The sequence below is a fragment of the Mustela putorius genome, unplaced genomic scaffold, assembly GCF_011764305.1.
Source record: "Mustela putorius furo isolate JIRA1106 unplaced genomic scaffold, ASM1176430v1.1 tig00000083_pilon_pilon_pilon, whole genome shotgun sequence".
NCBI classification, from domain to species: domain Eukaryota; kingdom Metazoa; phylum Chordata; class Mammalia; order Carnivora; family Mustelidae; genus Mustela; species Mustela putorius.
The window spans coordinates 23,208,345-23,234,038 of record NW_025421273.1 but is presented as its reverse complement, the minus strand read 5'-3'; the positions used below and the strand labels follow the sequence as shown (position 1 = coordinate 23,234,038).

General features: G+C 41.1%; 1 protein-coding gene and 1 long non-coding RNA gene across 11 annotated transcripts in view; one reads left to right on the top strand and one right to left on the bottom strand.

The window, feature by feature from the left end:
• The window catches only part of LOC106003818, a 67,622-nt gene extending 52,486 nt beyond the window's left edge, over positions 1 to 15,136 (bottom strand). Inside the window, exon 1 of the long non-coding RNA XR_001176530.2 lies at positions 14,751 to 15,136. This is a non-coding gene — a long non-coding RNA (uncharacterized LOC106003818). The remainder of the gene's footprint in view (positions 1 to 14,750) is intronic.
• The window catches only part of LDB2 (LIM domain binding 2), a 373,888-nt gene continuing 359,608 nt past the window's right edge, over positions 11,415 to 25,694 (top strand). For 8 of the 10 annotated variants that reach the window (XM_045075893.1, XM_004773398.3, XM_004773400.3 and 5 more), the window contains exon 1: positions 11,415 to 11,819. In XM_045075893.1, the coding sequence (XP_044931828.1) occupies positions 11,688 to 11,819 (132 nt within the window). In that variant the 5' untranslated portion in view covers positions 11,415 to 11,687. The remainder of the gene's footprint in view (positions 11,820 to 25,694) is intronic. The other 2 variants (XM_004773397.3, XM_004773396.3) reach the window with 1 other exon arrangement.

The following is a 25,694-nucleotide window of genomic DNA, read 5'->3' as shown; positions in this document are numbered from 1 at the left end:
CTGACCAAATGTCTGAATATCCTCTTAGCCAATCAGGTTGATACATGAAATTAATCCTCACATTCCCAACTCTTGCCTAGTACATGATATATCACGATGCCACCAAATGTTTATTCAACTGAACTGAGCATACAGGACATTGTGTATATAAAATATTGACCCATTTTGAAATTAGGTTGTAACTGATAAAATGTCTCACAACATATGTTTTGAAATGATTGGTACATATCCATAGATGTATCCAGACTTAGCATGTCACGATGTGCTAAGTACAAGAGACCACGTGGGAGCTAGTTTCTCTTCAGATGACTCAGGACATTTTGGGCTAGTTAATGAGTCAAAGAAAAAGTTGAAATGTAGACTGGGGAGTTGGGGAAGACCCCTTAAGAAAGTGACATTTCCATCCAGACCTGAAAGATGTCTATCAAGTCATTGTTTTTCTATAACTGTTAAAAAGCAGTAAATAGCCAGGGATCTATCAACCTCCAAACTACACACCACACAACAGTTGCCCTTGCACCAGCTCCTAGTGGAGGCATCACAGCTGGGGCCCTGCACATATGCTCCCAGAGGTGAGCTGCTGGGTCCTCTTCGAGTGTATGCATGGAGAAAATCAGTCGCATTTCACCTTTTCCTTCATATCATGAAGTATTAGGTAAAACTTCTTTCATGAGGGTGAATCATGCTTCCCAACAGAAGAACTACGTCAAAATTGTATGTGGACCTGGTCCATTCAACTCATTTATAGAGCCTTTTGGCAACATGTACAACCAAAGCTTTACTTGGCACATACCCTTTGCCTTTAGGTGACTTTACTTTTGGTTTTTTTGTTGTGATAAATGTAGATGCACAAAAAGATATGGATCACCACCCACAAAGAGTAACCCTGGGAGGTGATGGATGTGTTCCTTAGCTTGATTGTGGGAAATACTTCACAGTGTGTATATATATCAAATCATACACCTTAAAGTAGATACTTTAAGTAGATACAAATCTACACCTTAAGTAGATACTTTTATTGGTCAATTATACCTCAGTGAAGCTGGGGGAAAAGATGATATACTCATTCAAGAATTGTTGTATTAGAGAAAAATTGGAAATAATTCAAATATGAACTCTAGGGGACATTCAGATCAGTTAAGGTCTATTCACGTAAGGAAATCCTCCTCAGATCTTAAAAACGATGTGCAGAGAACGAGGTAATGACAATCCACTTGGGAAATAAGTAGATAAAAGTAAAAAGTGGACTGATAAAGCAGTGGGTAAATGATAAGTCCCCAGCAAATAGTAGGGACACTAAGAGCAGTTTTCAGGAACATGGGAGTTTCTTCAAGTTACCTTAGCTATTAAATACTTCAAAGCTGATGGCAAATGACAGGGGGAACCTGGTCAGTTCTAGAAAATGTACCATTATGTGCAGTTATTTTCCAAAATCAATTGTTTGATCTTGGACTAGGATAGGGCTTTTATGAAAGAAACACATGCACGCACATCCGATGTCAGTTTCAATAATAGAGGGACACAGAAGTCAATTCCGAGCAGGCTCAGGCGTCTGGCCTCCTTTGTTCACAAATGATTGTCCAGGTCCAAGTTGTACCATCGAAGATCATCCTTGGCAGGCTTAGGAGACTTTGTGCAGCCACACCGTCTTTCCTCCAGCTTTCGGCGTGTCTGCTGGAGTCCTGAGGTCTGCAGTCAGTCTGCACAGGGAAGCTCCGTGAAGCTCCAAGGGAAGGAGAGGGAGGCAGGAGGCAGGGGCCTGTGATGGCTGAGGGAGGCTAGTTCTGGCAGGTTGGGCTGGGAGGCAGGCAGCAGGAGCAGTACGGTGGGATAAAACAGAGCAGGAGAAAAAGGGGATATCACAGATCACAGTTTTCAGTCTGATAGAAAAAAATCTGCAACGGTTAGAGATTGAGCTGGCATAGGTTGCCATTTATTCCTTTGTGAAATATTGGCCGCCCATTTCGTTTCTTGCAAACACAGTGTGTTTGGTGGTGTAATACAGGTGCACTTGCGTGTATGATTTGGGGAAAGGATGCCACAAAAAGATTAGTGAGATATAGAACCAGCCTTCAGCCATCTTACCCATAATTTGAGAAGGAGGACCATATTCTGTGTAAGGTAGCTTCTTCATGCAGAGAGGGAAAGATATCTAACTCAGCAGGGACATTGTGAAAGATATAATTTTATGTAAAGCACTGAAGTCTGCATTTGCATGGCAATTAACAGGCAATCAGTAAACGATGCTACTATTATTATTATTGTTATTAGTCTTATTAGTACAGGAAGAGAGAACATACAGGATCTCTCCTTGCATTCCCTTCCAGCTCATGAGGTAAGCAGGCATCTTTGCGCTTGGATATCAAAGGCTTTGCGTACCAGACCCATTTCCTGTCTATTAAACTTCCAGGGCCACTATACCACATACTGGGTGGCTTAAATCATCAGCAATGCATTCTTTCAGAATCCTAGAGGCAGGACCATGTTCCCTCTGAAGGCTTTGGCAAAGAATCCTTCCTTGCCTCGTAGCTTCTGGTGGTTTCTGGCAGTCCTTGGTGCTCCTTTGCTTATCAGGGCATCAAACCAGTTTTTGCTCCCTCTTCACATGGCTATCTTCCCTTTCTGTGCCTCCGTGTCTCCAGTCATTGGATTTAGGTCCAGCCTAATCCAATAAGTTCTCATTTTAACTTCACAACACCCATGAAGACCTCATTTACAAATAAGGTCATATTCACAGGTATGAAGGATTAGAACTTGAACGTATATTTTGGGTGGACACAGTTCAACCCACTACACCTTCCTTCTGCTTAGGACCCTATCATTTGGTCAGGCACCTAGATTTAATTTTTTTAAAGATTTTATTTATTTATCTGACAGAAAGAGGTCACAAGTAAGCAGAGAGACAGAGAGAGATGGGGGAGAAGCAGGCCTCCTGCTGAGCAAAGAGCCCAATGTGGGACTCAATCCCAGGATCCTGAGATCATAACCTGAGCCAAAGGCAGAGGCTTAACCCACTGAGCCACCCAGGTGCCCAGGCGCCTAGATTTAGAAGGATGAACTCTGGCTCAGGCTGGAAAGGAGAACATGTGACAGGACTGACCACTTTCTTGGCCACAACGATTGATTTAGATGTGGATATTTATGTCTAAACCAGGCAATGAGAGTCAACACTGGCATTTTCTAAAAAATATTTTTATTTATTTGAGAGAGAGGGAGAGCCAGAGAGAAAGAGAGAGTAAGATAGAGAAGCACCCTCACCGCTAAGCAAGGAGTGCAATGTGGGACTCCATCCCAGAGCCCTGGGATTGTGACCTGAGCCAAAGGCAGATGCTTAACTGACTGAGCCACTCAGGTGCCCAACCCTGCATTTTTATTGAATCTCTTATAGAGGAAACTTCTGTTCTGGCTGGGCTAATTTGGACGGATCAAAGCTCAGCCCTGTCTGTGGTCACATATGGACAAAGCCTGTCTGTGAGTGAGGAAAGCTTATAGGGCTTACTTTGGGCCCCTGGATCCTATTGTAACTGAACTCAGATACTTCTAACTTTTTCAATGACATAAGCAAAAAAATTCACTTTTTTTTTCTTCTTTGCTTATGATACTTTTTTACTTGTAAACAAAAAGAGTTCCAAATGATACACTGTATTGTCTCATTTATACTTCTGTTTCTTCATGACAATATGTGTTGTATATCCATGAGGCCACGCCATATACTAGTTCTTCTCTTTTTAAGAAGCTCACAACCTAGCGTGGATCTGGACAAGGGCTGTGGACCAAATTGGTTGACAGAATCAACAGGGGGACGTCATACTGCCTAGGTTCAGAGCCCACGCCATCAATTACCAGCTGAGTAACTGTGGGCAATTTACTCACCCCCTCTCTTCCTCATCTATAAAATAGGAACAGATTCATCTTTATCTTACAGGATTGCTATAAGGATTAAATGAATTAATATTTATAAAGTGCTTAGAATAATGCCTGACATTTCATAACAGCTATATAAGGGATTAGTTATTGTTACTAAGTGTTCTTCCTTGAGTCCCATAATGGCCCTATGAAATTAATACTATTACCTCCATTTTACCAATAAAGAAATGAAAGCTAACTTCAGTCATACAGTGATTGTGTGGAATCCAGTTCATCCAATGGGAAAGAAACAACACTGGATCCTGAGGGCAATGTCTTTGATGCTTGACCACATGGTCTCCTGTAGGTTGTGCATCTCAATAGCAGCTCTGAGATCTTTTGGATACTGAACAATTCATGACAACAAAGGGCCTGATAGGTGACAGGATCCTGGGAAAGGGGTCTCTGAAGGTATAAATATTTCCTTTTTTTTTTTTTTTTTTTTTTGCCGAGTACTTACCACGTTACCTGACTTGTAGTAAATACCCAATGCATGCTTTCTGAATGAATAAATGAATAAATGAATGAATAAGAATTGTATACATCCTTACTAAATGGAGGGGCTGGCCTGGAATTAGGGGATGAAAAAGACTAGGGCAGCTCTCCTGGGATTCATTCTGATAAGTTTTCATCCATTTAGTTTACTAAAACATACTGAGCACCCACAGTGCCAAGCAGCATGTTACATTGTGAGAATAAACAGGTGGATAAAACCAACACATCATTTGCACTCATAGAATTCACAAACTTGTAGTGAGCACAGGCAACATAACAAGCAAATAACAAATGCAGACACGGTTACAAATAGTGATCAGGGGCAGAGACCAAACCAACAGACTTCAGTGATATAAAGTGAGGAACCGGGATCAGCTGTTAGGTCATTTGATTTTGGATGACCATTCCAAAAAGGTAGTAGTAGTATCTTGAGCTGAGTCTGAGAGCTAAGGAGAGATATTCATGCCCGGGACAAAGAGAGGAGGGTTTCTAGAATCTAGAGGAATGAGCTTGGTGTGTACTGGGAATGAAGCAGAAGGAGAGTCATGGGAAGAAACAGAGGTGTGGATGTGGCCGGACGGCGAGGAAAGGGCCAGCTCGTACACAGTCTGAGGAAGGAGGGTCCAGCACACAGTGGGCCCTCAGCAAATACTTCAGGAGTAATGACATAAATATTGGGTGGTCCATGCTGTGGGTTGGGTTTTACTGTTGATACTTGAGAAATGAGTTGTTTTCAGTGGCTTCGGGCTTCCTTAGTCATTACAATTACTTATTAGATTTGGTTTCGTCAGAAGGACATTAGAGAATGACAGTGAACACCACAAGAAGGGAAACCCAATACGTCTTCAAAACTGCAGGGTAGAAACAGATTTTCAAGCTCTTTGGCACAGTCAGCAATGTCCTCCTCAACCACAGACTGACTCTGTTTGTAAGTCTGAAATGCCTGAGCAATGGCCTCTGGTACCGCGGAGAAGATGGCCTTTAGGAATCCCACAAAGTCTTCAGTCATTTTCATTCTAGGTGAAAGCCATGAGCAACAAGTTTTTCAGTCTCTGTTCTGGGTCTTCTGTTTCAGATGTTCCAGAGAGAAGTTTCTGAGCAAAGGTACACTAGGGATGCCATTGAGTGAAATCAACTTCCCAAAGCAGAGTTCAGTCCTTGAGTCTGTCTGAGTCCAATCTGTCCTCCTCATGTCTGAAAGTCATCTTGCTCAAACAAAGCACTTATCTTGTCATTTTCTGACTCCCTGGTGCCCATGCAATAAATTTCACTTTCCTTAAAATGGTATTTGAGAATTGGACTCCAACAGCTTATTTACTGTCTCTACTTTCACCAAGTTTCTTGACTTTGCTTGACATCAAACATGTTCATTTCCATAGCGTCCTCTCAGCTTGGCATGATCTTTCTCAGACTTTCATGTCTATCTCTATGACAAATCTGTTGAGGTCAAGCACAAGTGCCAACGCCTCTGTGAAGCCTTCCTTGATTTTACCTGTTTCAATGAATGCCTCCTTCCTTAGAGGCTCTTTGTACATTAGCATTTCATTTATAAGTTTGAAGATGTCTGCCATAGTATGCCTTAGGTTTTTTTTTAATTTTCTTCCATACCTCTACTGTTAATTCCCTAATCCCTATGCCAGCCTGTCCGTTAGACTTCACAGTGTCACTCTACATTTATTTCTGAGATGGGGGAATCCCTGTCACCTCTACGAATAATAACAGTATTGTGAACACTTATTAAATGCCAAACACTCTTCGAGTCAATTGAGATGTATTAACTCACTTAATTCTCAGAAGAACCAGAGGATGGCTATCAGCCTCATTTCACGCAAAATAGAAAACTGAGACACAGAGATGTTAAGAGCCGAAGGTCACACAGCGATATGCAAAATTCAAGATTCAAACCAAGTCTGTGAGAATCCCAAGTTCATCCTCTAAAAGATTCTTTAAGACTCCTTCTCTATTGTAAAGACCCTGGGGCTGGGGATTTGTTCTGCGTTTATTTTTGTTTTGTTCCTGGAGTTTTCTGCTCAGTACCTGGCATGGTGCTTCATACAGTGTAAGGGATGAATGTGTACTCGCTGTGCATGAAGGAAACACATGTCCGTGTATCTGGAAGTCACCTGAAATTAGACCACACCTTCTATATCTTTGTTTATTTTTATCTCCCGGTCACATCTCAGCTGTAGTTTGCAGGGGTATGTTTGCTGAATGCTTATGGAATGAAGGGGCAGAAAGAAGAAGACAGGGGTCACAGAAATGGATGAGGAAGGAAGTCCAGGAGGGAAACAGAAGAGTGGTAAGAAAACTAGCTTTCTGAAGCAAGCAGAGCTGGTAGAGGAATTGGAGATTGTGCAATTGCATAGATTCCCTAAAGGGGTCAGGCAGGTAAATGGTAGTTAAGGACATTGGCTAGAGAGGGCCATCTCGTGGTGGGGACCTAAGCACTAGCCATCAGCCCCCTGCCCCCACATGCCACCATTCAGGTGGGGATGGGACCAAGGTTTGCCAGACCTTATGATTTTTCAAGACAAGATGATAATCTGGATTTTAGAGGAACTTCTTTATTTTTGTACACTGTTGGCAAGTATTTCAAATTAAAGGAAAACAAAACACTCTGTGGTTTAGACCTAATGTGGATGTAGGCCAGCTTTTCAGTCACTTTGAACGTCTGTGTGAGGACTTTTAGAGCTTATTCAATCTCAACATGCAAAATTATATGTGAACTCATGGCTCAGTCTTTGAGGGTGGTACAAGTGTCACACCAGGGGTTAGTTTTGTTCATTCTTCTATGGTAGACAAACGCTGCTTATTGGATTTCCCTATGGTTTCCCAAAGGAGTTGATTTGCAGCCTTAAAATGAGTACATCATTTCTCTCACTTATCATGCTCAGCCCTGGGCCAGAGTGAAGTGAGTCTTAGCGGGTCCCTCCAGAAACAGGGAACTGGTAAAACCAGCCAGGTGACCTAATTGTGCAAAGCATTAAAGACTTAACTGGGCAATTTTGGGAATATGTTCTGGAAAATTTGGGACAGAAAAGTAGGAGTAGCTTGACAAGGCTTCAGGGAGAATGGATAGAAGTGGGGGAGGGGGACAACAGATGCTGAAATTGAGCAGGACAAAGAATAAAATCTAGGTAATGGAAGACATTACATCCTTTTGTCTTTTCTTCCATTTAGTTAGGTGTGTATGGTTTGAGTACCTACTGTGGACTCAGGACCACACCAGCCACTTGGGTCAAAGAGCAGAGATGCCCTATGCTGAAGATGGACCTGGGCTTCCAGCAGCGAAATGCAGAAGAGTCTTGTCCCTATCACTTACTAGTTTTATAACCTTGAAGAAGGTTCATAACCTCTTGAAGCCCCAGTCTCCATATCTGTAAAATGGAGAGTGTGGTTGAATCGATCTCATAACTTTATTGCAAGATCAGTAAAGAATATTTGTGTAAACCACTCAGCCCAGAGCCTCCCACATAAGTAAGGGCTTAATAAATGATAGCAATTAATACATTTACATGTAAATTCTCCTGTGGAAGAATACAGAAGACACAGTGTTGACCCAAATGGGGACATCATTTTCCATCTCTTGCTTTTATTTACAGCAGTCCCTGCCACCCCCCTTCTTCATGGTTTTGCTTTCTGCAGCTTCAATGACTAGCGGTCAGCTGTGAGCTGTGAGCAGATGCTCCTCCTGATGAAATGATCAGAACGTCCGTGGCAGGCCAGCACTACGTCACAATACCTATGTCATTCACCTCCTTTCCTCTCAACACGCAGGCGTTCTATCATCCCACATCATGATAAGAGGGGTGATGCAGTACAGTAAGTAAGTAAGTAAGTAAGTAAGTAAGAATACAGTACAGTAAGATTCTGAGAGAGAGAGAGACTATAGTCACATAACTTCTATTACAGCATAGTATTATAATTGTTCTATTTTATTATTAGTTATTGTTGTTCATCTTTTACTGTGCCTAACTGTTGAATTAAACTCTATCAGAGATATGCGTAGAGGAAAAAACATAGTATACATACCCTTGGGTACAAATGGCGGTTTTAAGCATCCCCTGGGGGGCTTTGGATAAGGGGGAACTATTGTATTTCCTTCACAGCACACACTACAGTTCGAAATCATGTTCCCGAAGTCTTTTTGTTCTCCTACACTGTCTCTCCTCTTACCCTGAGTGGACTACAAGGGAAAGGAAGGCAGGAGGCATACCTGCTATCTGCCTTGACCTCCTAATGTTCCCTAGTGCTTAAGCATGTAATAGGTACCTAATAAGAATAATATTTTTTGAGAATTTATACATGTGGATTCTAATACATTGTAGTGCCTTATTTCATCTAATCCTTTGCAATGATCTTATGTATTGTCACTTTCTCTGTCTCCAGTTTAAAAATGGGGTGACAGGATCACAGAGAGATGAAGTCACTGGCTCAAGTTTACAGGGCAGAGAAGTGGCGGAACCAGGGGTTGCAAAGTGTTCTGGTCAGTGCTATGGTCCGTGCCCCCTTCTGCTGTGGATACACTAACTGGAATAAATGCATTAATGAAGGAATAATGAAAATATTCATAGGAGAGGAGACAATTTAACTGGGCAGAAAGATGAGTAAGAGTTTGCAGGGAGACAAAGGATGAAAGTGTGAAGGTGTGCATGCATGAAACAAGATTGTAACTTTAGGAAGACCAAGTGTAACAAACAAATAAATGAGGTGTGTGTATGTATATGTGTGATAGAGACAGAGAGACAGGGAGGGCCCGCATGAGCATAGGTCTTAAGGAGCTCTGTCTGTCATGCCAAGGAGCATGGACATTGTCTTCCTGGGGCAGGGAAACACTGAAGGGAAAATGTGGGGCAAGATCAGCTTTTCTTTTCTGCAATCAACATTCTGATTATAATAAAGACGAAGTATAAGATGGTGGATCTGAACGGGGAGACCAGTTTGGAGACTCCTGAAGTAGTAGAGATGAAAACCTATGTGGCTCAAGCATGATAAACTTTCAGATACTTCTGAATTTGGAGTCTTTAGATATTAACAGGAAGCAGTAGTTCCAATTATAACTTGGAATTGTCTGCAAGAATTAATGAGAGTAAAATTTAACCTTATTAGAAAGGAGTTCCCTAAATGGATTTTCAAGTTTTTCCCTTTTTTTGATCAATATAGGGCTGTACGTGCCTGTGAGGTGTGACTTTGCTTCTTCTTCCGAAACCAGCCACGTAAACACAAACTCAGGCAGGCACTAAACTCTTGGAAATTCTTTAGTTTAGGATGTACACGCAAGAAGCTGTTAGATTTTGCAGTGGCCATCATTCCAAAACATAAATCAAGCCAAATTTGTTTGAAATCCTGTCTTTAGAAGGTTGTGTGTTTTGAGAAACCTTGCAGCAAATTTAGTCCAGCTTTTGGATTTGTAATGAAACCTGAAACCAAGCATGCTGGCCTGCCCTGGGGTCTTCTCAAACAAGTTCCAAGCAACCTTAGTGTAAGGCCTCCCCTAATCTCATCCTGGCAAGGGACATTACTGTGTTGGGTTGCACTGGAAGTTTGGGGTGGACTCTGCAAACATTTCAGACAATCACGGAAAGGGACTGAGCAAGACAACAATTTGGGGGTATTTCTACCCCTGAGTATTCTTAAGAGTGTAAATTACAGAATTAGCAATACCTTATCCCCCGTTGGCTAGTGACTTGGAGATACCCCAAGCCATGATTGGGGCAGAAAGTTAATTAATCTGCTTATTAAAAAGAAGAAATGTCTCATTTGCATGCATTTACATTCAGGTCTTGCATACATCACCCTTTTTGGTGGTCTCTGCTTTCTTTTCTTAATACCACAGACCTCACTAGGTATTAGCTCAATACATTTACATTTTTTGTGTCTGGGCTTTGTTTAAGGGTATATGTCTGGTTATCATTGGTTCCAGTGGAATTTGATTGTCATATAGATCATTTAATTCTCCGTAGAGAGCCTTACCCTTCCCTGAGCTGTGCAGATTTTCTTCCAGTTATCATATACCTCAGTTGCGAAAAGATTTATGTTCTTGACCAATCTTGGAAAATAAAGACCTTGCCTGCATCAGAGTTGGACGTATTATTTGGGGATGAGCCATTCAATTATCTGTAATTTCCTACTCAACCAAATTTTCCATGGTCATTTTTTGGAGGAGTTTTTTCCTTCTTGCTTTTCCTATCTTATTTGGAGGGTGGCTTTGGGAGTAGGTTTTTTGTTTTTTGGGTTTTTTTTTGTTTGTATTTTTTTTTTCTTTTCAAGAAGGGGAAAAACAAACAAAACAAACAAACAAACAAAACAACCCAAAAAACAACCCTTGCTCCATGGATAGATCTTAGGGATTCCACATTCTGAATGATTGTTTTTACCTGAAAACCCTCTGTAACCTGAACCCAGGCCCCCTTAAACCTGCTTGAGTGAAGCCTTGGGAGAATAAGGAGGGGGGCTGGGAACAGGATTGATTGTGGGGGTGCAGGGGGTGAGGAGTGGGTGAAATGCAAAGGCTGTAACAAGCCTTTGGAACACCAGCAAGGAAAACCAAAACTATATAGCGGAGATGAGTGCAGAGGGAAACCTTGGCATGCGAGTGAATCACCAGCTCTAATACCAGGGACCCCGTGCAGTGTTTCTGTATTTGGTAGTAATCACATTTCTGATCCACTACAACAGTGTGTCTGTCAGGGGTTAAACCACCTAGATGCTAACCGCGGTTAAACCACCTAGATGCTAACAAGCTTAGAAATCAGGCTGTGAAGGGTCCTGGCTGGAGAAAAAAAATTAAAACCAAACCTTAGACTTCTGTCAGACTGTGAGGAGAATTATATTTTTGAACTAGTCTACAGTGTGGACAGGAAATGACCTCTCCACAAACTGCTTCTTTAAAAACAAGCAGTGGTGCCTAAAGCTATCCAGCTTCTCTCTCTCTCTCTCTCTCTCTCTCATTCTCTCTCTCTCTCTCATTCTCCCCCTCCCTCCCTCCTTCCCTCCCTCCCAACCTCCCTTCCTCTCTGAAGCTCCTGCTCTCTCCCTCTCCCTCCTTTCCCGAGCTCCCTCCCTCCCTTCCTCCCTCCTCTCTCGCTCGCTCCCTCTCCCGCTATAGAGGGCTCCAACAGCAGTTCCCAGCCAGTGTGTTCAGCCTGCCTGCCTGCCTGCCTCTGTGTGTGTGTGTGTGTGAGCGTGTGCGTGCGTCTACTTTGTACTGTGAGGAACACAGCCCATGTGCTCTGCATGGACGTTACTGATACTCTGTTTAGCTTGATTTTCGACAAGCAGGCAAGATGTCCAGCACACCACATGACCCCTTCTATTCTTCTCCTTTCGGCCCATTTTATAGGAGACATACACCATACATGGTACAGCCAGAGTACCGAATCTATGAGATGAACAAGAGACTGCAGTCTCGCACAGAGGTAAGTACTTCAACCTTGGGTGTGTGTTTGCGTCTTTTTTTTTTTTTTTTTTTAAACTGGGCATGGGCTTTTCCTGGGTTGCTGGCTGAATTCTGTGGGAAGTGTCCCACTAGATACTACCACGTACGTGGAAATGAGCGCCAGGATGAATCCACTAGTTTGAACGCTGGGTTTCCAGGCACAGCAACTCTTGGAGCTGGGGACAGTTTCTGCCGGAATCTTGAAATAGACAACCCAGCACTTGATTCGCCTGCCTGGTCTCCAGATAGGCTGTTCTTCCCGAACTCTGGGGCTTGCAGGCTCTGAGTCGGTCCCGTTGGTGTTTCGTGAGATATAATTCCCAGGGATTTGGGGAATCATTTGCATCTGGCAAAATAAATTTTTAACAAATCCCCCCCCCAAGGAAGTCTGCTTTGACCTGCATTTGCTTTTCAAAGTCATCAAAATCGAGGTGGAGGGGGCAGAAGGGTAACCCCCTACACTTTTCAGAACTAGCCCTGGAGGGACACATTGTTTGTGTATTTCCATGTTAAATTCAGAAACCAGTTGCTTGGGGCAAGGGGGTTCTCGACTTTCTCTTATCGCTGATGGGAGTGTCTCCCAAGGAGCTCTACCTTCCACCGGGAGCTGGCTCTGCATTCAAGTCAGTTCGAGTTTTGCATATTTGTAATCTTGTGCCTGAAAGAGGGAACGAGCCTCTGCCTTCTCGGCCAGTAACTCTGGGAGCAGAGAACAGGACTTTCAGAACTTTGTAAATGCAAAACTCCAGACTGCCTCCTGCAATTTAAATATTTAATGCCAGTTGACTTTTTCTCTGTGCTAGCTAGGCTGGCGGGTCCTGCTGCTGGGCTGTTCATTTGCTTGCAAGTTGGGGCTTTGTGTTGAAGTGTTCTGAGAAGGAGTTTGTTATAGGTGCACCAAAGTCACTTTAGGAAGTAGGAATCGCTGGGACTCCCGTCTTCTCTGCCAGAGTGCAAATACCCAGAGGGCTGATGGCAAAGAGCTTTAAGGGAATAGCTTTGTTGGAATTTTAGATTGCAGACTGACTCTCAGCTCTGGAAAAGACTCAATTAGTGTTGTATGATAAAATAAAACACACTTGCTTAAATTGTCAACAGAGCCATGGAGAATTCATGATGCCTAATGTATTTAATACAGCTAACAAGATGTGACCTGCTTTCTGATTGGCTAACTGCTGGACAAGGGCTGATTATTATTATTATTATTTTTTAAACTGGGTTGTGCCTTTAGGACTGCTATTTTCTTTATATGTTAATACATCATAGAAGTTAAATATAATCGATGATCCTGTTGCTTCCCCAGAAGCCAGTAGCTTTTACAGAAGTGTAAACCCTGTTTTGCTTAGGATGGTGACCTGTTGGCAGTAAATGATACTCTTGTGTGTTGTTGTTGTGTATGTTACAGTTTGTATATTTCATTCAGTTTTTTGAAACTATCTGTGGGATTCTTCAATTCTTGCAGAAACTGTTGGTTGTCATAGCCTGCTTATCAGAATTCAGGGGATAGAAAATGTCTTATAGTTTCGACACACAGTCATTGCAATACAAATCTGGGGTTAAAGAAGGTCTTAAAAATATACTTGGTTGAAAACAAGAGAACAAGGGCCATTAGGGCTCAGTTCTTGAACAGCAACAGGATTTAAAAATAACCCGCATCCAGCTTACGTTTTAGAAAGTTTCTGGGAAGTTGTGGAATGAGGTTTTTCTGCCATCCTCTTTGGTCAGGAGAACAGGCAGATTTCCCTCCTATCTGTGTTCCCCCTGTGCTCCTAAGTTATCACTTGCCCTGTTCAGAGAGAGATGATGTGGGCACTTCCCTGTCCTGGCCCTCACGAAAATCTGCAGATGCAGAAAGGTCCCACATTTGTTTCCCATTTGAGAGAAAACCTTTGAAAAGTCCCCTATTCCTAGTATGTTTCCTTAAAAAAGCCACATTATCTTTTGTGAGAGCTGAACTCAGGAACTCCTACCTTTTGGATTATGGGGTATTACTTTTCAAGATTTTTCTCTGAGTAGGAAAAAAAAAAGAAAAGAAAAAAACGCAAACAGCTTCCTAGCTCAAGAAACTAGAGAGAAAAGCTTGCTCTGACAAATCTTAAAGATTTTTTAAAACCTCTCTGACCGTGACAAAAAAATCACCGTGAAGTGTTTTCTGGTATGTTCTAGAGCCAACCCCGAACCTTTCCCCCTCCTTAATTAGATCTTTTTTACAATTATCCAAATAATTGCCCTGACACTTCTTTTCTCTTTGCCAAGCAGTAAATGATGTCATGAACCCAAAGGCCATAAATTTTGTTTTCATTTCTTGTGAAACAGAGGAGAGAATAAAATAATTTCTCTTATGATATTTAAATATTAATATTGAATATTAAATTTTGATCATAGTCTGTAGTTGGAAAATAAAATATTTAGACAAAAAACTTCTTATGAAGAAGTTATATTGTGCCTTCCATGATGGTTATTGACGATAAAGTTGTTCTGAGTTTTAGAGATGGTTGAAACAAAATATAATAATAGTCAGGAAAGAGTTAAGAGGTTATTCACACACGAAACCAAATAGATTGTTGAGTGACTTTTGCAACTTAACCAAGGTGTTCAGTCATTTGGGGAAGAGACACTCACTTCTTTCTCCTGTCTTCTGGTTCCTGATCCTGTACTACATTGTATTATTTCATTGATTCCTAATAACACACACACACACACACACACACACACACGCGCGCGCGCGCGTGCATACACAATTCGGGTAATACTGGGAAGTCCCCGTTTCTATTTGAACATAGACTTGGCTAGAAAGAAATTGTTGTAGATCGGTGTTGATGAATAAATTGTAGTCAAGTTCATAGAAATTTCCTAGAAACCTCCTTATTTATGGAAAGGAAAGAACCTGGTCAAGAACCGCGGGGCTTACCTATTCTCCTATAGATGATCCCAGGGATGTTCTCCTGCGATTGCTGCATTTCTTCCACCTAAATCAAAGTCCTTCAGAAGCTGGGTGGTAAGAATTTAAAGAGCATGGGATTGGGAGTTAATCTTGTTCCTTTCTTGTTTCTGTCACTTCCTGAAACTATTTGGCATAGATCATGGTTCCTCATCTGAAAATTACCTCACGAGACTCCTAAGAGTCTTAAAAATTTCAGATGCTGCAAACGTCCTGGGTTTGGTTTTCTTTCGTACAAGAAAGTATTATGAACCAGCACGAGGCGCACAGACATCACTTCTGTGCTTAATGGTGTTCAATTTGAACTCACAAGTAGTACTGAAACAGTGAAGTCAAAGTGGAGAAAAAGCTGAAGAAGAGACTTTGCCAGTCTTGTTTAAAGTAACGCTTGGAGCTCTCAGTTCTGGGACAAAGTAGGTACTCAGTAAACAATTGTTAACTTGCCAATCAGTGAACCCGTAGATGGAAGAGGAGAGAGAGTTCGAGAACTATGTCGCTGGAATTAACACAATCCCAGTGCCTCTAGGGCCCTGATGTGCCCCGAAGCTGCTTTGGGCATCAGCGTCCTGTTCTCCTAAAAGTGCTCATCCCCACCTTCTCCACCATTAATTTATCCGTGAGGTGATTTGTGTACCAAATCTCTGTGGCAAAGGAAAGCAAGTGTCTTAGAGATTACAGGACCTTTTTAAAGGAACATGAATTGTATAACAAAGCGAACAGAAACAACAAAAAATATGTTTTAAATGCTATTGGCTGTTCTGGGAAATACAATTTATTTGCAACATAGAATCTCAGTGGAATTCCATAAAGAAATGTGTGGGTGTCCTCCCCCCTCAACCTTTTAAATGAAATTAAGAGAAACTCTGAGGTTTGCGTCACTATTGGTCACTGTAATTCCCAGGCAGGAGGAAGGGGATGGCATTTTCCGTTGTGTATGCTACCATGATTTACCCGACATCTTCCAAAATATTTGTATTTGAATGGTCTTGCTGTCCCAAATGTATCTGGGAAGCACACAATTGCACAGTTAGAGAGTTTAGCATATCACGCAGAATGCAGATAGCCTATGAAAACGTGGTCTACGGATATCAGAATTTGCTCTTTAAAAAGCTTCAGTAATTAGTTAACAGTAAATAGTATTTTTTTTTCATTTCCTGAGGTCTGTGAAATGAAAAAAATAGTTAAAATATGGGACACATCATAGTGACCTTCATTTTTAGAGAGAGGATTTCACTGTTGCATTACTATAGGATTTAAGAAAGTTTATCAAGTTACAAAAATCTTCATTCTTGTAGCTTAACTTTTCTGTACCTTTCTTTTTCCTCAAATGACCCAACATGTCTCCATTGCAACAAAGCTGTTTTTAAGTATATATGTATTTTTCCTGTTGGCAATACTCTAATTTTAATAAAACACCACAAACTCCAGGAAAGTGTGGGTTCCATTATGTATTTCTTCTGTTTCGAGGGTTTTTTTTCTTCTTTTATCAACATTACACATCCCACTCCAAAAGAGAAAACTGTGATTACAATTGGAAGCCACACACACAAGGTTTTTATTAGAATTACAGTTTTTGGTTTTACAGGATTTAATATGAACGCGAAAAATGTTTGAAGACCTTGAAATTTAAATCTGCTGCCTGCACCCCTCCTTGCTCAACTCTGCAGCTCCCTGGGGAGGGCGTGGGAGGGGGTGGGGGGCTCTCATTCTTCTCTTTCAGTTACATTTTTATATACTTCAGTCACCGGGTTTCACGTTGTAACATCATGTTTATTCATGGGGTAGCTTAGTATCCATGATGTTCAGACGGAGTCTAGTTAAAATGAGATTAGGTATTTTGGATAGGTGGAAAAACATCAGAAATGTTTTGTGATAACTTGGATTTTTTTTTTTCCTAGAAATTTAGAAAGAAAAATGCTGCTGTTACTCTGCGTCTTATGAATGATTTTCAGTGTTTAAACAGAGAACTTTCCAAGTTTTTCCGAAGGGGGTTGTGAGGAGTGGGGGGAGGGGGCGTTGGTAGTGGTAAGGAAAGCTGTTTTGAAAATGTTAAATGAAACCAAAAGTGCAGTTCTAAAAATGAGAACTTCCAAACTCTCTTATTTTTCAAAATCTCTACATGACCTCAGAAAACAAATTGCAGGACTCTCGTACCGATTTTATTTTCCTGACGTCTTTTTTCCCCCATGTTCTTACTATGGGAACTGTTTTTAATTAAAAATTGCTGCAAACTAACTATTAGGAGGAGGCCAAGAAGAAAAAAAAAAATCTCTCAACTCACAGTCAACACTGATTCTTATCAGTCTAAAAATCAATGCACATTTAAATTTCTTCCTTTTTGGTGTGTAAATTATGATATAGGATTTAAAACCCGTATGCATTTGTTATGCATTTAGCTTTTTGTTTGGGTTTCAGAAAGAAATTAATTTAAATTGTATGGAGAACAGGGCTATAAATCTCCTTTTATTACATTTGTCCACAGTAACTCATTTTTCATGAGGAACACAGAGCACCTCCTTTCTGAACAAGCAAACAAAACATAAAACAAACAACTCTAAATATCCAACTTTATCCATTGTCAAAAACAAGATTCATAAACTTATTTGGGTTTGGTTGGTGGGTCTCAAAATACAATTGATCTCAGAAAACAATCTCTTTTTTGAAGTGTCAGAAAACAGCTTTAAGGAATGTTCAACTGACGACGTAGATATTACATAGACCTTTGTCATTTTCTGACAAAGATATTGTTCTCTCTCTCTCTTTCTCCCTTTCTCTCTCCCTCTCTTCCTCCCTATCTCTTCCTTCATCCCGCTCTCTCTCTCTCTCTCTCTCTCCCTCTCTCTCTCTTTCTTTGTTTCTTTCTTTCTTTCATCAGTTCAAGCCTAGCTTTTTTAAAAAAAGCTTAAATTGTAGGAGTATGCATCTGGACACAGGGAACTATTAATACTTAAAACAAAATTTAGTGATTTCTTCAAGAGTTGCCATATTTCAACAATGATAATCCCAGAGTCTGGAAATATAGAGACGATTAAAACACTTTCTGTCCCCTAGAAGCTTACAATTTGGTGATGAAGGAATACATACAAACTTACAGTGAGGGCCCATGCTAGATTAATACGGGGTAGATTGTGGGTGTGTCCACGTGCTAAAGGGGATATGCCCTTAAGAAAGATGGTCAGGGTGGAAATAGCTACCATCTACAGGGTGCTCACTATGTGCTGAGTGTGGTGTTGAGTGCCTGTTGTAGGTCAGCGCATGTAATCCTCACAATCACCTCAGGAGATAGGTACAACTAACTGTGTTTTTCCTGAGGAAACAAAGGGTTAAGTAAATTGTCCAAGATCACACAGATGCTAGTTGAATTTTAGAGGTTGTGCTGTTAACCTCTCTGCTGTAGCACCTCTCTTGAGATAGGAAATACTAGCTAGGATTCTAGTTTCACCTGTAGAAATTTATTTGGTGAACAAATTCATTTTTTGTCCCTAGGACAGGTTGACTTTGGCAGTGGCTGGAAACATGACCTCATCTACCTAACTCTACCTAACTTGATTTAACTATTTGTCTCTTAGACTCCTGACTGGTTTCAAAAGAGACCATGTGCAATTCCAGCGGATGGTGCCAGAGATGGACAATATACCCTGGTTACTGAGAGAAAAGAACCACAATGACACTCTCTATTGAAGAACGAGTGTCTTCAGTATTCATTGAAGTGGTCTTCTCTGAAGAGAATTATTATGCATAATCATCTAAAAGTTTAATTTTTTTACTTAAAAATATTTAGGTGTCCATCCAGTGCTTGACTCTTCTCAGGTATGCTCTGGGGAAGATGGTGTTTTGATTGTCAGAAATAATGAGATTAGGAGATTAAATTAGGATTAGAATTTGGAGTGGTGTTGGCTTCCTTTGCAGGTACTCAGTGAGGAATCTTAGGGAAAATAAAGACACACAGGGGCTTCCCACTCACCTTCTAAGAGGCAATCTCCACACCTTGTGTCTCGGCCTTTCTTTGTTGGGGGTTGATGTTCCCTCCCTACCCTTGCAGTCTACTTCAGCTCCCATTGAGGCCCTTGTCTTTACCGTAAATGCCTGCCCATTATTGGACAGAAGATGGTTTCCTTATTTGATCTACCCCAAGCCTGAGACACATGCATTCTGGTTGTCCTGTAACGGATACAAGAAAAGTAAAGCTCAGAGATGTGTAGACCAAGTCCATACCTGGGCATCCCTGGGGTTGCAGCTTCTCACTCCCCCATTGAGTGATCCCCCCCCCACACCAAAGCAGGTGTGCAGTAAAGGCCCCCACTCCCCTTTGGAAGCCCTGATTTGCCCTCACTTTACCACCACTTTTGACTCACCTAGTTTGAAATTTTAGTCTTCCAACTGAAAACAGAAGGCCCGGTGTTAGAGATTTGACAGACCTCTCTGAAGAAGAGGGATCTACTCTGTTCTGGTGATGTCGCAATCCCATCCTCTCTTTTCAGGATTAAGATGGCTTGCTAATTGTGCTCCCTGCTCCTTCTCACCACCTTTAAATCTACTCCCCCAAGGCAGCCAAAGTGATATTTTTGCAGCATAAATCCAATCACATCACTCTTGAGCTTTCCGTTACACCTAGAATAAGCTCCTTGCTCTAGATATAAGAATGGATTGATCTGCTCCTTCCAGATGTCCAGTCTTATCTCCTACCACGTGTCCATCAGATTCCAGTCACAAGGGGCATCTTTGGATCTGTTATCTCTCCAAGCTCTTTCAAGTCTCAATGCCTTTGCCCTCAGTGGTAGGATGGATATACAGAGTCCTCTATAATAACCCACAGAAGTATTTGCAGATCTAATTGGACTTAGAATTTGGCACAGTATTGGCTTTATTTGCAGGTAATCAATTAAATGCCTCAAAGAAGATAGTGACAATGAAAGACATGGTCCCAGCACTTTGTAGGTCCTCTCCTGATCAGCCTGAATGTCCTCTTCACAGAGAAGTTTTCCTGGATCACCTCCATTAAAATGACCTCTCTTTTGATCACATGTCCTGATAATTCTCTTCATAGAAATTATAGCAAGCTGATATTTTCTTGCTTCTAGTTTATTTCTGGAGCATCTGCTTGTCCTCCATAGAATATGAGCTGTGTGAAGGCAGAGGCCTTCTTAGTCTTGTTCGTAGTTGTCCCCCTAGTGTTCCTGGGCACATGGTTGATATGCAAAATATACCAGTTAAATAAAGGAAATTCCACTGTATCAGTACTATCCACATTGACACTGAAATTTACCTTGAATCTTACTGACAGTTACAGCTGGAAAAGAATCTGTGATCCTAATAGCCCGGTGAGTGTTCATTGATAGAATGCTCAGCCAGACCTGCAGAGAAAAGAAGCCTAGAAAGGGAATTTCTTCTGAGAAGAAAGCGTTGACCTGAGAATTTTGCCTTCTGGGTGGTGTGAATCTGCTGGGAGTCTCCTGACTTCTGATTAAAAATATTTACACTTATCCTAGTGTTTTTTTCTCATTTGATATATCTACCACTTCTCTCTCTTTGGATCTACCTAGGGGCCCACAGCCATGAATTATGAGATGAATCACGAGCGTACCTTACATTTCCTAGAGCACTTTGCACTTTGGGAAAGGGCTTTCAGGGCCATTAATTAGCTTATTTGAAGTGATTTGCACAACAGAAAATATGGAAAGTTCTATTAGTGTATGATCTTGTGGTTTATAATAACTGGTGTTTGCCGACTGTAGTGTGTGTGTATGTGTGAGGGAGAGACAGACAGAGGCAGACGGAGAGAGAGAGGTGCTCTCCCCAGTCAGAATGTGTTTGTGTATGTGCGCACAGTGTTTCCACCAGTGCTTTTCTCCTCTGGAGGGAAAAGAGTGATGTGCCTGGAATATAAAGATCTAAATGGAAGTAGGACTTACAGCAAGTAAGATCTGGATCCAAATCTGGGCTTGCCTCTTGCTTGCTGTGTGATCTTAGGGAAGTTTCTTAACTTTTCTGAGTGTTTGTTTTCTCTCTCTCTCTCTTTTTAAAAATATTTTATTTATTTGAGAGAGAGAGAATGACAGAGAGAGAGAGAGAGAGCCCATGAGAAGGGGGGAGGGTCAGAAGGAGAAGTAGACACCCCACTGAGCAGAAAGCCCAATGTGGAACTCCATCCCAGGACTCCAGGATCATGACCTGAACCAAAGGCAGTTGCTTAACCAACTGAGCCACCGAGGTGTTCTGAGTTTCTGAGTGTTTTTTTCCTTATCTTGCGCGGGAGGTGACTGGTTGTTGGATGTAAAATGCCTGGTGCAGTAGGACCCCCTCCTCCACGTATCCAGAGTTTTGCTTTGCTCAGCTTCAGTTCCCTGCAGTCAAATGAGGCCCTGGAGCAGAGGACCCCGCTTCTCCTATATTGTCGGAAGGTCGGTAGCAGGCTAATGCTGTTTCGCGATGCCTACACCATTCACCTCACCTTGCCTCCTCACATAGCCGTTTTGTTATCTCACATCTTCACTGGAAGAGGGTGACAGTAGTACAACCTGGTATTTTGAGAGAGGGAGACCATATCCACATAACTTTTATCACAGCAGATTGTTATAATTATTTAATTGTTAGTAATTGTTGTGAATCTCTTACTATACCCAGTTTATAGATTTCAACTTATCATAGGTGTGTATCCTAGGAGCAAACAGTACATACAGGGTGTAGTACTCTCCACGATTTCAGGAATCCACTGGGAGTCTTGGAATGCATCTCCCACGATAAGGGGATGGGGATTTCTGTGTATAGTAATTGCTCAAGGAATGGAACTAAGATGATAGTGATGATGATTTGCAGTCCCTATTCTCTATCCCAGCAGCAAATTAAGTCACGTAAGTAATATAAGATGGTTTGGTTTCCTGCAAGTATCTGCAAATATTTTTTACATGGCTGTACTAGCATGATGCAATTTTATTAACCAAATTTACAATGATGTTTTAAGACTCATGGATTTGGTAACGCCATGATAAGGTAACGCCATCAGGGTCTCTCACTGTTACATAATAGCACTGACATAATAATCATATGACTTCTGTGGCCATGATCTTACCCTCGCCCCCCCACCCCAATCCAGGGTATAATGATCTCTGAGACTTACCTATAGTTAAGGATTAGGAATTGACCCATGTGTGGGACACATGTGCTCCATTCCATTGGGAGAAAGCTGTGTTCCGGGCTCGCTTCTGCTAAGAACTCAGTGGATACAATAGAATATTAGAATGTTCCCTTGTCTCAGCAGTGCCTTTGCAGGGCCACCTAAATGGGGGCCCCAGAGAGGGCTGAGGAGCCCGCACCTGCTGTCCTGGACTGGCCATTTCTTCTAAAGAGGCGCACCTCTCAAAATGCAGCTCTGTACAGACTTCTCCAGGGGAGCTGTGTCAGCACTGGTCGGAAGCCTGAAGCACCACCTGCGTGTCTGGACTGATAAGAGCCTTGCCAATTGATCCACTGTGACACCTTGTGGCTTACTCCCTAACACAGTGAAAATGCACGCGGGTGAAAGCAGTGGTGTGCTGAATGGCACCAGGTGGTGTCTTTCTGGCCAGAGGGAGCAGGGAGATGGGTATGAAAGCTGCCCCCTCCTGCTTTCCTTAGAGATGCACCTGCACCTTTTAAAGTGCTGATCTGTCCCACTAGTCTCAAGGTAGAGCTTCCCTTGATTTTTCATTATTGAATTCTTTCAGTTATACCTACCTTCTTATACTTTGTCCCCTTGACCAGGTCACCTGCAATTTTTATTGAGAGTGCCACACAAATAATTTTTTTTTAAAGATTTTTATGTATTTATTTGACAGACGGAGATCACAAGTAGGCAGAGAGAGGAAGGGAAGCAGGCTCCCTACTGAGCAGAGAGCCTGTCCATCCCAGGACCCTGGGATCATGACCTGAGCCTAAGGCGGAGGCTTTAACCCACTGAGCCACCCAGGCGCCCCGGCACACAAATAATTTTTTATCTATCTTTCTAGTCAAGTATCTTGCATCGCTCAAACATTAAGTTGTTTGCATATATATATATAATATATGTCTATATATCTTTTTCTCCAAAAAAGAAATCATATATATATATATGTATATCCATATACATATGGATACATATGTATACATACATACATAATTCTTTACACTTATGCTTATGTTTTAAAAATTAAATTATGTTTTAAAAATTTTTATATATATAAATATATATCTATATATCTTTTTCTCCAAAGAGAAATCATATATATATATATAGATATATATGTATATCCATATATGGATATGTATGTATATATGGATATACATATATATCTATATATATGTGATTTCTTTTTTGGAGAAAAAGATATATATATAGATATATATATTTATATATATAAAAATATATATATATATTATATATATGATTTCTTTTTTGGAGAAGGTCGTGCTTGTTAAATTTTGCTTTCTGATATGGGTCATTTCTTAGGACTCAGGAAGTTTGTCTTGAGACTGAAAATTGTGTAGACAGGCAAAATCTAAACGAATAAACAAGGTTGACTGTTGGACAGTACTCATGCACACACAAAGTCCTCTTACATGTTATAATTTTAGCCACGATTACCCTGCAGTTTCTTGCTTGAATTGAAATTAAGTAGTTAGTGCGAATCTCCTGCCTTTGAAAGGTTTTGTTGGAGAACATTTGATGGAGAGCCTACCACTCTCAAATTAGTTGACTCCTAGAATTTCAGAGCTGCAGTAGACACGGAAGATCATTTAGCCCATGCTCCTGATTTTGGAATTGTGGAAACCAGACATAGGCGGGGCTTCTTTGGACTCTGAAGTGCTGCTAAATGGTCTCAGGTCTTGTAGATCATAACACTAGTTGCCTGGTAATAACCGGGGACTGGCCAAATTAAACACTTACCAACCACGAATTTGTACTTCGATCCTGCAAAAAAGTCTACGTTTTGAACCGCTTTCTCCTTTTCCAGTTTTCTGATTGCCCTAAAATTGTATCAGCCTTTAGCATCATGCCACCGATGTTGAAAAACACATCACTAACCTACCCTGTTTCAGAATGTGTGATGGTTTTCTTTGCCAATTTTATTTAAAATTAAATTGCGAGTGCTTTAAAATCTGTTTAATTTTCATGATTTTAAAAACATGGTACATTATCAACATAGGGTATTTATAAAATACAACAATATGCAAAGAGGTCAATACAAATTTTCTCTAATTCTGCTATGCAAAAAATTGCTGTTAATGTATTAATAGATACATGTAATACACACAAGCATATACATCAATCATGCCTAGGAGCATATTGAGCTCCCTTTTGAATCTAACTCTTGACTAAAATTATGACTGTTTCACTGTGCTCTTAAGCCTCTTAAAAATATATTTTGAGTTGCCTGAATTCTTTACACTTATGCTTATGTTTTAAAAATTAACATGATATAAATATTTAAAAAATTATCTGGCTCCTTTGTACCATGATTGAAACCCAAAGAATTAGTATTTTTAATAACCAAGCTTGGCTCCCGGTAAGATGGGATGCTGGTGCTAAGGATTTAGGTATGGTGACTGTTATGATGATTACCATTAGCATTTAATACCAGGCAGAAGCATTTACCCAGGGATCTCTGTCTCCTTTTTAGGATTTCCCCTCCCATTTGAGGAGAGATCTTTTATCCCCCCTGTTTTTCTTTCTCTTGTATTATTTCTGAGTCAAGAGACAGTTGGCATGCAACCTTGTGCAAGGTCCATAAATCAAAAGATTTTGCACAATTTATACTGGAAAGAAGGAGCTTGAATTAATGTTAAGAGTTACTGTTGATCTAGAACCAGTAGGTTGGGATATAGCAAGTTAATTTATGACGCTGTTTGAGGGACATATATTCGATTCAAGGAGAAAAGTGAAATCTCAAACATGAGCTATGTCATGAGTTGTATGCAATGTTATCTTATTTTCTCCACTGGATCGAAGAGATCCTTGGGGTCAGGTACTATCTTATATATGTTTGTATCCTTCGTGACAATTTACATTCTCTGTGGCCAATAGTGATCTTTTTTTTAAAGGTACCTTTCACAGAGGTAGCCATTTTGTAACCAGATTCTGAGTTATCACTGTTTTAATACGCATTTTAATATGCATTTTATAGATAAGCTTCATACATATATGCTTCTATTACAGTATTGTGGTATGCAGTATCGTCCCCTACCGCAGCACCAACATTAAGTGACTAACTTCTGGAGTCATGCAGACGTATTTTTCTTACTGTTTCTACAAGCTTGAGTGAATTAATTTACCCCTCCGTGTCTCAGTTGCCCTCCTGGGTACTGCAGGAATGAGGATAGAAACTATGGCTTTGGGTTTTTATGAGGACTGATTGGGATCATTCTTATAAAGTGGTTAGCATAGTGCCTATCCCGTGTAAGGGTTACCCATTATTATCATGGCTTCTCTGTTTAGTGGATTTGAGCGTCTGTCTTATGCGGGCTTACTGGTCTAGAGATGAAGAGGGTGGCATCCTTGTGGTGAAGGAACTTAGTGAGAACATAGTAAGGATTTGTAGGAAGGAGGGTCTTCAGGGATGAGGGGGGATTTGCCAATCCAAGAAGGATGGTGGGAAGGAGGTTTTTGGTGGAAGGAATGGCACATGCAAAGAAACTGAGCTTTGAAAGGTGATACTCTGTTTGAGGAAGGGTGAGGATTTTGTCATGGCTAAGGCTGAGGGTCTGGAAGTATGTTCAGTATTCATATATATGTGTCAGGTGGGGTTGGTGAAAATGGTAGGAGATAAGCCTGGAGAGGAAGTGGGGGACAGACGGTGGAGGCTTTGGTAATCCAAGCCAGGAGCTTTGGTCTTCACCTTTCAGAGACTATCCAAATGGACTTAACATGGTCAGTACAAACAGGGCCCTGACATGACTGTT